Here is a 15,679-nt window from a genome sequence, read left to right as displayed (position 1 = left end):
CCCTCCCTTCTTGAAAAGTGGGACAACATTAGCCACTCTCCAATCTTCAGGAACTGATCCTGAATCTAAGGAACATTGGAAAATGATTACCAATGCATCCGCAATTTTCTGAGCCACCTCTTTTAGAACCCTCGGATGCAGACCATCTGGACCCGGGGATTTATTACCCTTCAGTCCTACCAGTCTACTCATCACAGTTTCTTTCCTAATGTCAATCTGTCTCAATTCCTCTGATATCTTATGACCCTGGCCCATCCATACATCTGGGAGTTTGCTTGTGTCCTCCCTGGTGGAAGACAGATCTAAAGTATGCATTAAATTCTGTTGCCATTTCCCTGTTTCCCATAACAATTTCTCCCAATTCATTCTTCAAGGGGCCAACATTGTTCTTAACTATCTTCTTTCTCTTCACATAGCTAAAAAAGCTTTTGCTATCCCCTTTTATATTCCTGGCTAGACTGAGCTCATACCTGATTTTTTCTCTCCGTATTGCTTTTTTAGTTAAGATCTGCTGTTCCTTAAAACTTTCCCAATCATCTGTATTCCCACTCATCTTAGCCCTGTCATACTTCTTTTTCTTTAATGCTATACAATCTCTGACTTCCTTTGTCAACCACTGTGGCCCCTTCCCCCTCTTTGAATCCTTCCTTCTCATTGGAATGAACTGCATTTGCATCTTTTGTATTATGCCCAAGAATATCTGCCACTGCTGATCCACTGTCTTTCCTGCCAGGGCATCTGCCCATTTAACTTTGGCCAGCTCATCCCTCATGGCTCCGTAGTCTCCTTTATTTAATTGCAACACTGACACCTCTGATCTGCCCCTATCCCTCTCAAATTGTAGATAAAAACTTATCATGTTATGATCACTACTTCCTAATGGCTCCTTTACTTCAAGATCACTTATCAATTCCTGTTCATTACACATCACCAGGTCCAAAATAGCCTCGTTCCTGGTTGGCTCAAGCACAAGCTGTTCCAAAAATACATCCCTTAGACACTCCACAAACTCCCTATCCTGGGGTCCAGCACCTACCTGATTCTCCCAGTCCACCTGCATGTTGAAATCTCCCATAACGACAGCATTACCTTTAGCACATGCCAATGTTAACTCCCTAATCAACTTGTACCCAATATCCACGCTACTGTTTGGGGGCCTGTACACAACACCCATTAGGGTCTTTTTACCCTTACTGTTCCTCAGCTCAATCCACACAGACTCTACTTCCCCTGTTCCCAAGTCACCTCTTGCTAAGGACTGAATCTCATTCCTCACCAACAGGGCCACCCCACCCCCTCTTCCCATATTTCTGTCTCTACGATAGCACGTATACCCTGGTACACTCAATTCCCAGGCCTGATCCCCTTGCAGCCATGTCTCCGTTATCCCAACAATATCGTAGTTCCCCATTTTCATCTGAGCTTCAAGCTCATCTGTCTTATTTCTGACACTACGCGCATTCAAGTATAGAATTCTTAGCCCATTCCTCCTCTCTTTGCTTAAAACACTGTCTACTGTACCTAACCCAGCTCCTTGAACTTCCATCGAGCAAATTGCACTCTGAATTTTGATGACCTTCTCAAGATCACCCAAACCTTGTACACATTTAACCCCATGCACCTTCTGACCAACCCTCTGGATCTGGATCCCTGCCCCCTGCACATCTAGTTTAAACCCCCCCCCCGAGCAGCACTGGCAAATACTCCTGCAAGAATGTTAGTACCCCTCCGGTTCAGATGTAGACCATCCCTTCGAAACAGATCCCAATGTCCCTGGAATAAAGACCAATTATCCAAAAACCTGAACCCTTCCTTCCTGCACCATGCTGTCAGCCTCGTATTAATGTGCATAATCATTCTATTTTTTGCCTCACTCGCACGTGGCACAGGTAGCAATCCCGAGATTGTCACCCTGGAGGTCCTGCCTTTCAGCTTCACTCCTAACTCCCTGAACTCTCTAAGCAGGACCCCCTCACTCACTTTACCTACATCATTGGTCCCTACATGGACCACTACATCTGGGTTCATGCCCTCACTCTCAAGAATAGCCTGCACCCGATCTGAGATGTCCTGGACCCTGGCACCAGGGAGGCAACATACCATCCGAGACTCCCGATCTGCCCCACAAAATCTCCTATCTGCCCCCCTAACTATAGAGTCCCCTAAAACTATCGCTCTCTTCTCTTCCCTCCTCCCCTTTCTAGTTGAGGGTTCAACCTCTGTGCCAGAGGCAGGACCACTACAACTCATTCCTGGTAGGTCATCCCCATCAACAGTATCCAGTACGGTATACTTATTGTTAATGGGAATGGCCGCAGGGGTGCTCTGCTCTCTCTGCCTGCTCCCCCTGCCTCTCTGGACCGTCACCCATCTGCCTACTTCTTGGTTTTTTGGTGTGACTACCTCCTGATAACTCCTATCCATCTCTGCCTCCACCTCCCGAATGATCCGTAGTTCATCCAGCTCCTGCTCCAACTCCCTAACTCGGTCTGATAGGAGCTGCAGCTGGACACACCTTTTGCAGGTGTGGTCATCAGGGACAACTGTGTTGACCCTGACCTCCCACATACTGCATACGGAGCACACCACTGCTCTGACTGTCTCCCCCATACCTGAACTGGATTAATAGAATAAGTCTAAATTCCTTGGCCTCATCATCTTATTTTTACTATGGATGTCGAGTCTCTATCCTCCACCCCCACCAGGAAGGTCTCAAAGCTTTCCAATTCTTTCTGATCCAGATCCAACGAGTTCCCTTCCACCACCACTCTCCTCCGTCTTGCAGAACTTGTTCTCACTCTTAATAATTTCTCCTTTGGCTCCTCCCACTTCCTTCAACTAAAAGGTGTAGTCACAGGCACTCACATGGGTCCCAGCAGTGCCACCTTTAAAGGTGTTAAAGGTTACAAGGAAAAGGCAGGAGAATACAGTTGAGAGGTATAATAAATCAGCCATGATGGAAAAGTGGAGCAGACTCAAGGGACCAAATGGCCTAATTCTGCTCCTATGTCTTATGGTCTTCTTTGCTTGACTCAATTGTGCAAACACAATAATCAGAGCCACATAGCTTAGTGGGCATCACAATTTTCCCATCTACACACTCGAGCGCCCTCTACAGTATTCAGCGATCAGATTACTATTGTTTGGATTGCTGTGCAATGTATCATTTGCTTATCACACAAATTAAACCATCTGTAAGATCAAGGAAGAAGAGGACTAGCGGCAGGATGAAGACAGATACCAAACTAAGAAGAATTTGACAAGGAACTTTCTCTGGAGAGCAAAGTTCACTTAGTCCACACCTTCAAGGTGCTGCATGTCAACATCTCTGAAGAACTATCCTAGACCCAACTTATTGATTGAATAATAAAGGTATGGCAGCAGCTATATTTCACATGGAGCTTGAGAATTGGTATGTCACCAAAATTCACGTAAATTTCTGCAGATGTACTTTGGAGAGCATTCCAACCGGTTGCATCACTGTCTGGTATGGAGGGGCCACTGCATATGATCAGAAAAAGCTGCATTAAGTCGCAAATTCAGCCAGCTTCATCATGGGCGCCAGCCTCCCAAGTATCAAATACATCTTCAAAAAGAGATGTTTCAAAAAGGTGGCATCCATTGTTAAGCAACCCCACCACCCAGGACATGCCCCCTTTTATTGTTACCAATAAGGAGGTAGATACAAGAGCCCGAAGACACACACTCAACATTTTAAGAACAGCTTATTGCCCACTGCCATTAGATTTCTGGGTGGGTGAGATAGATGGGAAAATAGCTTACTTTTCTGTTGTTGTCTTGTGTTGTTATTGATGTCGTTGCTGCTTATGTTGTTCTGCTGAACATTATGACAATGCTGTGTTGACACTAATGTGTGGCAAAACTCACGGTCTGCCCCCAGTACATCCTTGGGTGACTTACTTGTTAACACAAATATCTCATTTTACTGTATGTTTCAATGTACGTGTGATAAACGTGTTAAATGGTTAACAATCTGAATGTGAAATTGCACCAGACAACCAAACCAATCCAACAAAATCCATGTAGGATGGCTTTAGACTTCTGCTGTCTGGTGAACCCAAACTGAAGGACACAACCTAATATAGTCAACTCTAGAGATCTGGAGTACAGCTAGAAACTAACTTACTTCTGTAACAATAATGTAAATACTGCAGTCTGGAGGTGATGTAGCATGGTCTCCATGTTGAATTGGGTGCTGGCCCCTCCTGTTGGTGGCACTCTCCAGTGTTCGATTGGTAGAAGACACGTTGGATTGTATGTGTACATACTGCTGAGAACTGCCCTTGTGCTGTGTATGACTGTTTGTACTGTATTTTGCATCTTGGCTTCAGAGGAACTCTGTTTTGTTTGGCTGTATTTATAGGTATTCAAGCATGGTTGAATAATTATTAAAGTTAAACCTGAAATAGTTAGGTTTTATGTTCCTTGAAGCATTTTGGTTACCGTAAGGTCACAGTGAAATGTAGAGAATACTTCAATGCTACATTGCTTTGTGCAGATACTGCATTCCAAAATTCAAGCTGCATCTGAGTTTTAGAAAGTAAGAGGAATAATTAATACATTTCTAAATCCATAGTCTTTCACAATCTCATAAATTCTGAACAGTTTCCCATCTATCACGTACATTGATAATGTATTTACTGTTGAGGAATGAAACATCTTTAAGAAAAAAGCCAAAATAAACAAGATAATTAATTGGGTGCCGCCCGGCACGTAAATGTCGGTCTAAATCAGAGGCTATTGTCGATTTCACTTGCTCTACGCTATCGTTACCTTTAGGGTAACTTTGGTCTGTGTCTTTGCTATTTCTTAGCTCACGCTTGAGCTCCGTGATGGTACCGATGCATCTCTGTTTTCATGGATGTTTGCAAAGAAAAAGCATTTCAGGATGTGTATTGTATACATTTCTCTGACATTAAATTTGACCTTTGAAACTTTGATATTATCGAATTATCACGCATACACTGTTATAAGTATTGTCTTGTAATTTTTGATGTTTTAGATGAATCAAAGCATATCCCACCAGATAACAAAAGCCGATACCATGGTGCGTATTTTGTTGAGTTTCAAGGTACCAGAGCAAGTTGTATCTGACAACGGCCCTCACTTTGTGGGTGAGATTAATACCCAATTAATGCCAGGCTCTGGGGATTAAACAGACATTCCATTGCCCCTGCAGGCTGCCGGCCTGATTGAAAGGGCTAATGGAACGCTGAAAAACAAATTATCTAAATTAGGATAAGAAACCAGTCAAAACTGGCTCAAAGTGCTACTGATTGTCTTATTCCAGATGAGAACTCATTATCATATCAAACATGGTCTGTTAGTAGCTGAAATAATATATGGCAGACTGTTAAGAACCCCCTTGCCAACCCCAAAAATTACCTGAGATGGACCTGAATCAAATGTTGAATGAAATTATAGGGTATATCCTGGTGAGGAATTGAGGATATAAAAAAAAATCATTTTAACCTCTGGCTAAAAGAATAATTGGTACTGAATAGGAATTTTTGAACTGAAGTAAACTCTGTCTTCAGCAGACAGCTAAAACAGGCTTTTACTAGTTCTCCCCGGCTTACATAGAGACATTAAGAGTTTGATAACATTGTGCATTGTACCCTTGTTAAGAGTAGGGGAGGAGGGCTCACCAATAAGGACAGGAAGGAACATTCATCTGTAATTAAGTCAGGACCTAGCAAAGGGAATAACTGATAAGGACTGGACAGCACACCATCTGTAATTAAGCCTTGACTTAGTGGACTCTCTTACCTGTAACTAAGTTTCCACCAACAGACTTGGTGGGCATATCAGTTCAAATAACATCTTGCAACAGTAATGTATGGGGCTTATATGTATAAATATACGGCTGCAACCGGAGAGAGTGGGCCCACTTGTCGGATGGTGGCAGTACTTACGTGCCTTCCCTCAGACAACTGGGTCTCAAACTCCTGCAGGAGGGTGCGCAATAAACTCTGGTAACTATAAGAAGCTGGTCTACCGAGTTTTATTTAGATTCGACTTTTAACACTGGCACTACTCAAATCTCTCCAGGTCTTGCATTTGCAGGTAAAGAAGGCCCACCGAGAAGAAGAGGAACTGGAGAGTGAACAGAGTTCACCCAAGAGATTTTGTTCTTGTAAAGAACCATCTTAGAAAGAAGCTTGAGCCTCACTGGAAAGGACCCCACCAAGTGTTACTGACCACTCCAACAGCAATCACATGACGAGGACTTCAAAATCTAGGACAGTGGTCCCCAACCTCCTGGAAAGCATGCAGGGGTGCAGCGGTAGCAGGAACGCAGCCAGCACATCTTTAAGAAAAAAGCCAAAATAAACAAGCTAATTAATTGGGTGCCGCCCGGCACGTAAATGTCGGCCCAGATCAGAGGCAATTGCCAATTTCACTTGCTCTATGCAATCGGCAATCACCTCAGATCTGGGCCAATATTTATGTGCCGGACTGCACCTAATTAATAAGCTTGTTTATTTCGGCTTTTCTCTTAAAGATGTCCTGGGTGCGTTCCTGCTACCGCTGCACCCCAGCATGCTTCGCGGCCCGGAGGTTAAGGACCATTGATCGAAGACACATCAAACGTGTGCATTCATGACTAAGCTAGTATTGCATATACTTATAAACTTAAGCTCTTGTATTGTAGTAACCAAGACAAACACCTTCCTGTTGTTTTGCTATAGTTATGCTAGGAAAACTAACTCATCTGCCTGCTGGGTGTGTACAGCGATTCCTCCCCACAGGAAGATAGGGGTTCCGCTAATAGCCATTAGTGTTAATCAGCCTTACTATTTGGGGAAAGTAACCATTTTTGGTCCTGGCATGAATGCTATGTAGCTTCTTCCTTGGCGCAAATGAAACAGAGGATGAGTGGTGTGGGTAGGATGCCTTGTGATATTGCTGCAAGATCATACATTAATTCTAAGACACTCTGCATGTTCATAGAATCCATTGTGTTGACAGAAGGCTGGACTATCACTTTCATACACAAGAACTACCAGAATTTTGGATTTTACAGGTTAGTTCATGCAAGTTCATTCATGTTAGTTCATGAAAATAGCAAACACAATTAAAAGGTACCTTACCTAGTTTATCATCCTCATAACTGCAACCCAATTTTTTCTCATTTTCCTCACTGAAATCATACAATGGATCATAGGTTGTTTTCTCCTTCTGGTTTTTAGCACAATTTCTGCGTCCTGTTGTTTTATGAGCCATTTTCTCCCCAAATAATCTAGAATAAGTAAATATTATTTATTAGTAAATATTTATTATTTCATAATAAATGGAGCAAAAACTCAAAACTATTGACGTGATGCTAAAATTGGAACCAAGAGCCAACTTATATCAGCAGTCTATTGGGGGTGGGGGAGGAGGAGGAGAGGCTAGGGGAAGAGGTTGGGGGCAGAGGGGGGTGTTGGAGAAGAGGGGGTGGGAGAAGAATGATGGGAGGAGTTGGGGTTGTGAAATAGAGTGGAGTGGGGGAGAAGGGTTCGGGGAGAAGGGTGGAGGGTGAGGGAGAGGGGGTGAGGGTGAGGGTGGAGGGCTAGTAGGGGAGGGAAGAGGGGGAACAGAGGGGGAGAGAAATGGGGAGAGAGATAGAGTGAGAGGGAGAAACTTCACTCCCAACAGCTCAACCCACTGACACCTCAGCCTCATTCCAACACCTCACCCTCGCCATCTCACCCCATCACCTCACCCTCCCCCAAACTCACACCACGATGTCTCACGCTCCATCACCTCACCTGACACCTCAGCCTCCCCTCCGACACCTCACACCCTGAGGCCTCACCCCACCCCAACGACACCTCACCTTCCCCGACTCCTCAACCCCACTCCAACACCTCACACCACCTCTGGCACTTCACTCTCCGACTCCTCATTCCTCCAACATCTCTCCCTCTTGACACCTCGTCCCATCTCCTACAACTCACACCATCATTTCACACCTTGACACCACACCCCGACGCCTCACAACCCAACACATCTCCCCCCGAAACTTCACTCTCCCACTGACATCACACCTCACCTCCAACACCTCTCCACCTGACACCTCACCCCTCCGACATCTCACTCTCCACTCCTGACACCTCTCCATCCCTTCCGTAACCTGACCCCCTATGACACCTCATCTTGCCAGACTCCTTACCCCTACTCCGACACCTCACAACCCCTCCAGCACCTCACCCTCCACTCCAACAGCTTACACACTCCCGACACATCATACCCACCCAACACCTCAGTGCCCTGACACCTCACTCTCACTCCCAACGCTTCACCCCACCTCCTACACCTCACACACTAACACTTCACTCCCAATACCTCACCGCCCTGACACCTCAACCACCCTCCGACTCCTCGCTTCCCAACACCTCACACTCTGCCCCCCTACCGATTCCTCACCCCAACTCCAACAGCTCACACCCTCTCCAGCACCTCACCCTCCCTGTCACCTCACACCCCCTCGGGCACCTCATCTTCCGATTCCTAACATTCCAACACCTCACCTCTCTGACACCTCATATCCGCCACACCTCAACCCTCCTACACCCCCCTCTCCAACTCCTTGCCCTCCAACACATCACACCCCCAACACCTCATCTCTCCGATACCCCTCCACTCTGACACCTCACCCTTCCAATATATCACACCCAACCCCTCAACCCTCCAACACCCCTCCTCTCCAACACATCACACCCCAACACGTTTCCATCCCAACTCCTCAACTCTACACCTCACCTCCCTGAACCTCTCCCACCAACACCACTTCTTCACCCCCCCACACATCACCCGACAGCTCACCCACCTTCAACACCTCACACTCCCCCAATACATCACCCTCTGACACCTCACCCTCGCTCCAACGCCTCGCCCTACCTCCTACACCTCAGATACCAACCTTTACCCCATACCTCTCCACGACACCTCACCATCCCTCCGACGCCTCACACCACCACCTACATCTCGCAATCCGACACCTCACCCTCCTCTCCAATACCTCATACCCCGATACCTCACTCACCCCGACACCTCAAACCTCCCCCGACTCCTCACTCACCCCAATACCTCACACACCGATTCCTCACTCACCCCCGATACCCCACACACCGACACCTCACTCCACTCCCGACAACTCACACTCCCCCCCCACACCTCACCCTTCCGCCGATAACATAGCCCACTCCCCTCGACCACACCTCACTTTTACCCTCTGTCCTTTGAAAGCCCCCCGCCGCCGCTTCATCTCACCTGCCAACACGACACGGCTTCGATACGCACCGGACCCGTCGCCCGACGCCTGTCCGATTTAGGCGGGAAGTCTCCGTCCGGGTGGCGCCTTCGCTGCTCCTGCGCAAAGCCCGTGGCGCGCAGGCGTGGCCGTGGCAGCTGGCATCCAATCCGCACGCTGCGTCCCCCCACGTGATCTGCATAGCCCGCCATGGCTCCAAGTCATCGCCCAGTCTCTGATCGTTTCCAGTGGTGTCCGGTTCCTCCCCGGTAGATTGCTGGTCAGTGAGCCTGTAGGGTTGGGCGGTGCCATCTGGTGCTCATAGTGCTTTTTGGCAAGGTGTACATCTCTGGAGTTAGAAATTATGTGATAGCATTGCACCAGTGGTAGCTTTATGTGCGCTATCATGCATTTTATAACACTACCCTAAAATAAGCATTTCAGAGAAGTGGCCGATACAAAGTACAACATATACATTCAACCTAGTGGTATTTTGTCATCAGTGATCCCTCAATATTGAAATTTGTCACAATGATAGCTGTTCAAGCACTTTTCATCAAATGTTATAAAATTATACATTGAAAACTACGTCATTGGTGGCAGTCGCAGTACAATGCCCAATTTCAGTAGAGTGAATCATTTCACTTTTTGAAAAATATTTGTCTTTTGTTTATTTTGGAAAAGTCATAAAAACCCTAGGACACATAATCACATGGACTTGTAGAGAATTTGTTAAGGAATTCAAATAAGTAATCACTTTTTGTATACCATATTAACATCAGTACAGCAGAAAATGCCTGAGCTTATTGACCTTGGTGGTCGAAGCTTTTGGGGCATACAGGAGACATGTAAATGCCTCCAGTTTGTCCATCAGTTCTGGGGAGATGACCCAATCCTGACCGAACTCTAAGAACTCTGAGTTTCCCTGTTGCTGGCCAGAAGTTTTAGGGCACTTGTCTTCCCTCTGCCTACAAAAGCACTTACAGTATCAAATCCTGTATATGCGTGCAACCCGATGAGAGCCCAATAAACCTCTATGCCAACTGGCAGCAACCTTCCTGATGTCTACAAGCCTTGTATGGGTTTTAGTGCCACACTTCTGGAACAATGGGGCCTCAACCTTGTCACAAAATGCTAAAGACATGATAAAGACATCTGTGTCTTCTGAGCAGATCACTACAGAATGGTATCCCTCTCTTGTGCATGGGCAGCAGGGAGAAGTAGGCGGCCATCTGCTTCCTCTTAATGACTGAAGAACTGACACCTCCTCACTGTCTTGAGATGTGATTCTGTAACATTTGTCATTCACAATTGCATACAGAATCTTCTCCTGTAGCTTTGCTCTGTGCTCTGCCTTCCTCCATTCATGGACTATGAAGCTAATGAGACTATTTTTGTTACTGACTTTGGTCGGGAAGCTCCTCTACTGCCTCACCATCTGTGTACATGTGATACCTTGCAACTCATGACCAGTCTCTTCGCCCTGTAGAGATCTTTCACTATTCTTGATAGAGTTCTCCTTTTATGTATCAAACACAACATCTATTCTGCTACTCTTACTGCCTTCCCTCAGAGCCATACCCAGAACTGTTGTGGCAACATCTCTGTAAGTAACTTGATCACCTTTCACTCTTTGGACCAAGTTCATTCCATCAACCACTGTAGCAGAGTTTCCTGGGAGCTGCTCTTCTAATGCTACATTTTCCTGCAAGGTTGAGGCTAAAGTAGCTTTATTTGTCTTTCTCAGCAATCCTTCTGGTGTGGAGAGGGCCTAGGGCAATGGTCCAAAGGGAGGAGAAAGGATATCCTGTATGTGTAGACTGTACCCTTGTTCCATCACTGTGATATGTCCAAACAAAGAGCTGTCTGCCTTCAAGATGATCACCCTCCTATTTGATTTCACTTCTCTCTTCTTACACATCACTGAATGTTTTCAGCTTGTTGGTTTTCATTGGGTCATGGAATTTCTTTGCTGGTGGGTCTTCCTCTAATCTCTCATCCTTGAAGGTTGCATAGCATTGCTCACCAATCTCATATGCCTTCATCAGGTTGAAGGCAATGTCCTTGGGGGCTGCCTTTGCTAATGAGGTCCCACTTCTCTGCAAATGTGTTGACCCATTCATGCATGGGGCATGATGGGTCATAAGGGGACAGGAGGCTGGATCCAAGTGCAGGACGCAGGCACTGAAGTACTAGGGGCAGGACAGGAACAACTAAACGATAGACAAGATGTGGTGACCATGTTATGCATGAGGGACATGACCTTCAAGGTGATTCTGGGGTTCCGGGACAGTCTTGGAGTTCAGGCAAGGCAGAATCTTGGAGTTCACTGGGTGGGCCACATAACTCCTGGGCAGGGCCCAGACCTCCGAGGCAGGAACACAGGGGCCTGGGCAGGTCACAGGACACCTGGGTAGGTAGCAGGGCACAACCCATCAACAATGAGAGATTGGGCAGACCACATAACTCCTAGGTAGGGCCCAGACCTCCCAGGCAGGAACACAGGGGCCTGAGCAGGTCACAGGGCACCTGGGTAGGTTGTAGGGTACAACCCATCAGCAGCAAGGGATGAAAAGGGGGAGAGTGCCCCACCAGGCAACAGCAGTCCAGCCAGGCTTGCCTGACAGAGGCAAGGGATAGGAAGGTTACTAGGTCCAGGGTGACTGCCAGACTTACTCAAAGAACTCATCTTTAACAAGGGGAATTACAAGCCCGGGCACCCAGAGGAACAGGATAAGCAAGACAACCCCCAACTCCACTCACTCCCAGAGCCCCTATATAGACAATGGGCATCAGGTGCACCTCCTTGAGTCCAAACAAGCCACGATGATCCACAGGTGTGACTACTTGGTCTCAAGGGTGAAAGGAGGGACAGCCACAAGACCTGGAGTCCAGAGTCCGCGAACCAGATCAAGAACCAGAATGCAGGCTCCAGACCGAACCATAACATAACCACTGCTGAAACTGCTTCCTCATCTGTGATCTATGATCTTGTCGAAATTGGTTGCCTTGGACCTCCAAACTTTGAATTCCCTCTGTAGAGTTTGATTTTCCAAGACAACGTCCCTTAATGATACACATTCAGGAACCATTAACAATTTTCCTTTGTCATCTGGAAATATATCTACTGAATTGCCCAGCTCAGATTCCAGTTTCCTACGAATATGCTTCCTCGTAGAATCTTGCAGGAGTGTAACTCCACCAGGTAGCACAAAAGGTTCAAGTTTCGTGACCAAAGAAGTGACTTGTACAATCATCTTGTTGGGAATGATATCAGTTCTGTTATAGTTGAAAAGGTCTTTATAGGCTTCCCTTTCAATCCTTTTATACAGTTCATCACCATCCGTTTCATCATCATTCTCTTTGTACTCAGTTCCTTTTTCTTGATTCTGGAATAATCCTTATAGCATGAAACATGATAGTGGGCCTCTGCAGCAACTATGTCTCCGCTCGTTACTGCTAGTATCTATTCATCTTCATTTTGGGTTGCACATTCTTGTAGTGTTTGGTCAGCTCAGAGTTGTACAGCTTGTGTAAGCTTTTCGCATGACTTGGAGCCTTCAGAAATTTCACCTTATTACAAAAAATACAGATTTGATCATACACTGCTGCTTCTGATGAAGGTCTCCTACTTGGCCTTTTTGATGTACAGGTATTCTCTCCAGCTTCATCAGTAATGCTTTCCTTGGCTTTCCTTTCCAGAGTCTCTATGTCTCTCTTGATGGTGAAGAGGCTTCAGCATTTTTGGTGATATTAGATTCTTGGGATGTCGTCACAGCAAGAAGTGTGGTCAATGCTTGTCATGTTGAACTTAGAAGGAGCGAAACAGAAGAGCTAAGAGACAAGTTCAAGATAGCAAAGAAGAATCTCTTTGCCACCTACGACTGACTGAAGAAAGAGGAACTAGCTGAGAGGATTAGAGGGGTAGAGGCTGCTAATGAAGACAAGCAGCATGGAGAAGCATGGCGCCTGGCCAACGAGATCAGCAGATGGAAGAAGTCCCCATCAGGTCAAATAAGTGGTAAAACAGCAGAGGACCGTGTCCGGACATGGTTTACCCACTTCAAGAACTTACTGGGAAGCCCTCTAACAATCATGGAAGAAGAAGAGGACATACCCACAATACTAAAGCAAGTTGACATCAATAATGGCCCATTCACCATTAAGGAACTGAAGGAGGCCAAATATGCACTCAAGCAGGGCAGGAGCGCTGGACCAGATGGGATACCACCAGATGTCCTTAAGAACTGCAACCTGGATGACATCTTGCTGGACATATGTGATATGACACTGATGAAAGGTGACAAACCAGAACAGCGGTCACTCTCAAACATTATCTCTGTCCCCAAGTCTGGATCCCTCACGAAGACAAATAACTACTGCAGTATCAGTTTGACCTACACCTTAGCAAAGCTATACAATTGGGTGATCTTGAACAGGATTCACACTGCCATTGACCCTAAGCTAAGATTCAATCAGAATAGTTTTTGGCAGAAGTGCACAACAGTAAAGCAAATACTTGCTCTCCATAGAATCTTTGAGGAAGTCAAGCAGACTTCCAGCCGTGCTTACTTCCATCGATTTTCGCAAAGCTTTTGAGTCCATTCAGAGATAAAATGCTGAAGATCCTGAAAGCTTACAGAGTGCCGGACCATCTACTAGGAGCAATAGAGTCCAGCTATAACCAAGACAATGGCGAAAGTTGTATCACCAGATGGAGAAACAGTGTTTGAGCTCCTAGCTGATGTGTTGCAAGGAGACACTCTGGCACCCTACATCTTTATAATCTTTCTTGATTACTGCTTTACCAAAGATCATGACAAGCTTGGTTTTACCATAAAACCAGGATGAACCAAAAGGGTCAGACCAGTTACGCTCACAGATCTCAATTTTGCAGATGACCTATTACTGCTCTCTGACCAGATTGAGGAAGCAGAGCAGCTACTGACAAAAGTGGAAATTGAGTGCAATAAAGTTGGACTGCACATAAACACTAAAAAGACAGATTACTGTCTTTTTAGTTCAACTGTGACAAAGGTACTCTCAAGACCATAAAGAATGATACCACTAAGAAAGACTTCAAGTACCTCAGGTCAAGAATGATGAGTTTGAAGAAGGACATAAAGATACGGAAGGCACTTGCGTGCAGGGCTATGAACGACATGAAGGAGATCTGGGGGTTGAACCTGACCAGCGGGCTCAAAAAGAGGATCTTCATAGCAGTCATAGAGTCCATTCTCATGTACGGATGCGAGACGTGGACACTCACCAAGACTATGAGAAAGTCACTAGATGGTTGCTATACACAAATGCTCCAGATGGCTCTTGACGTGAGTTAGCAACAGCACATGGCGAATGTCGAGCTCTATGACGACCTACCAATGCTCACTACTAAAACTGAGGCGAGAAGACTGCAACTAGCGGGGCACTGTCCATGCCACCCTGAGCTACCTGCCAGCCTAGTCATCACATGAGAGCCCAAGCATGGGAGGATGAACCCTGGGTGCCCTCCCAAGACTATGGTCAACACACTCCTAGAAGATAGTGGCGCAGCTAATGTAGATGGACTAAACACACTGATGAGGAAGAAGGAGGAGTGGAGAATCCGTCATCGTGCTCAACGCTGGCCCCCTAGGCCTGAGTCGACATAGTAGTAGTAGTAGTCGTAGTAGTAGTAGTAGTACTTCTTTTTCTCCAAGTTCTTTAGCAACGTCTAAAATAGGGGCATAGTTTCTCACTTTGGCTGCTTCATGTAATGTTTTCCAGGATTCATAGTCTTGAGGACTAACTAAATGGTCAGCATCTTCTTTTGATGTTTTCTGGTGTATGATACACTGCTTCTTAATAGATTCTTTGTGCTTATGGCTCTCCATTCTGAAGCAAAGTGACTCAGCTGCTCCAGATCTAAATCTACTCTACTCTTCTCTCTCCTCCATTGTGCAGGAGTATCCCACCACCACAGTATCTGAAACAGAAAAAAAATCACATTAACATTGCTGGTGAAAAAACTACCTGCTGCAAAGGTGAAATAAATGTATGTATAAATGGAGATATACAAGATATAAATGTGAAACAGAACTTGAAAACAGAAGACAACACACAGTAACTGACGAAGGGTCTTGGCCCGAAACGTCGACAGTGCTTCTCCTTATAGGTGCTGCCTGGCCTGTTGTGTTCCACCAGCATTTTGTGTGTGTTGTTTGAATTTCCAGCATCTGCAGATTTCCTCATGTTTGCTCTATGAAAACAGAAGTACACCTTATGTAATGTATAGTCACTGTGTTGTCACTGTCAGTAATAGATGACATTTGTAGAGATGCTAATTTTAACAACTTTTCTGAAAAACGTATAGTCTGAGCTATATTCCCACCAGTTTTCAAAGACAAAGCATCAATACTAAGAGAGAACCATCAGTTTGAA

At 45.8% G+C, this 15,679-nt stretch overlaps 1 protein-coding gene across 1 annotated transcript in view; it reads right to left on the bottom strand.

Moving 5' to 3' along the window:
* Positions 1-9,368, bottom strand: part of sycp3 (synaptonemal complex protein 3) — a 172,964-nt gene extending 163,596 nt beyond the window's left edge. Inside the window, exons 1-2 of the mRNA XM_059950682.1 lie at positions 9,310-9,368; positions 7,116-7,264 (exon numbers count right to left, since the gene is read on the bottom strand). Of these exons, the coding sequence (XP_059806665.1) occupies positions 7,116-7,248 (133 nt within the window). The 5' untranslated portion in view covers positions 7,249-7,264; positions 9,310-9,368. The remainder of the gene's footprint in view (positions 1-7,115; positions 7,265-9,309) is intronic.
* Positions 9,369-15,679: the final 6,311 nt, after the last annotated feature.

Source organism: Hypanus sabinus, chromosome 25 (assembly GCF_030144855.1).
Source record: "Hypanus sabinus isolate sHypSab1 chromosome 25, sHypSab1.hap1, whole genome shotgun sequence".
Classification (NCBI taxonomy): domain Eukaryota; kingdom Metazoa; phylum Chordata; class Chondrichthyes; order Myliobatiformes; family Dasyatidae; genus Hypanus; species Hypanus sabinus.
This window is presented reverse-complemented; position numbering and strand designations above follow the sequence as displayed.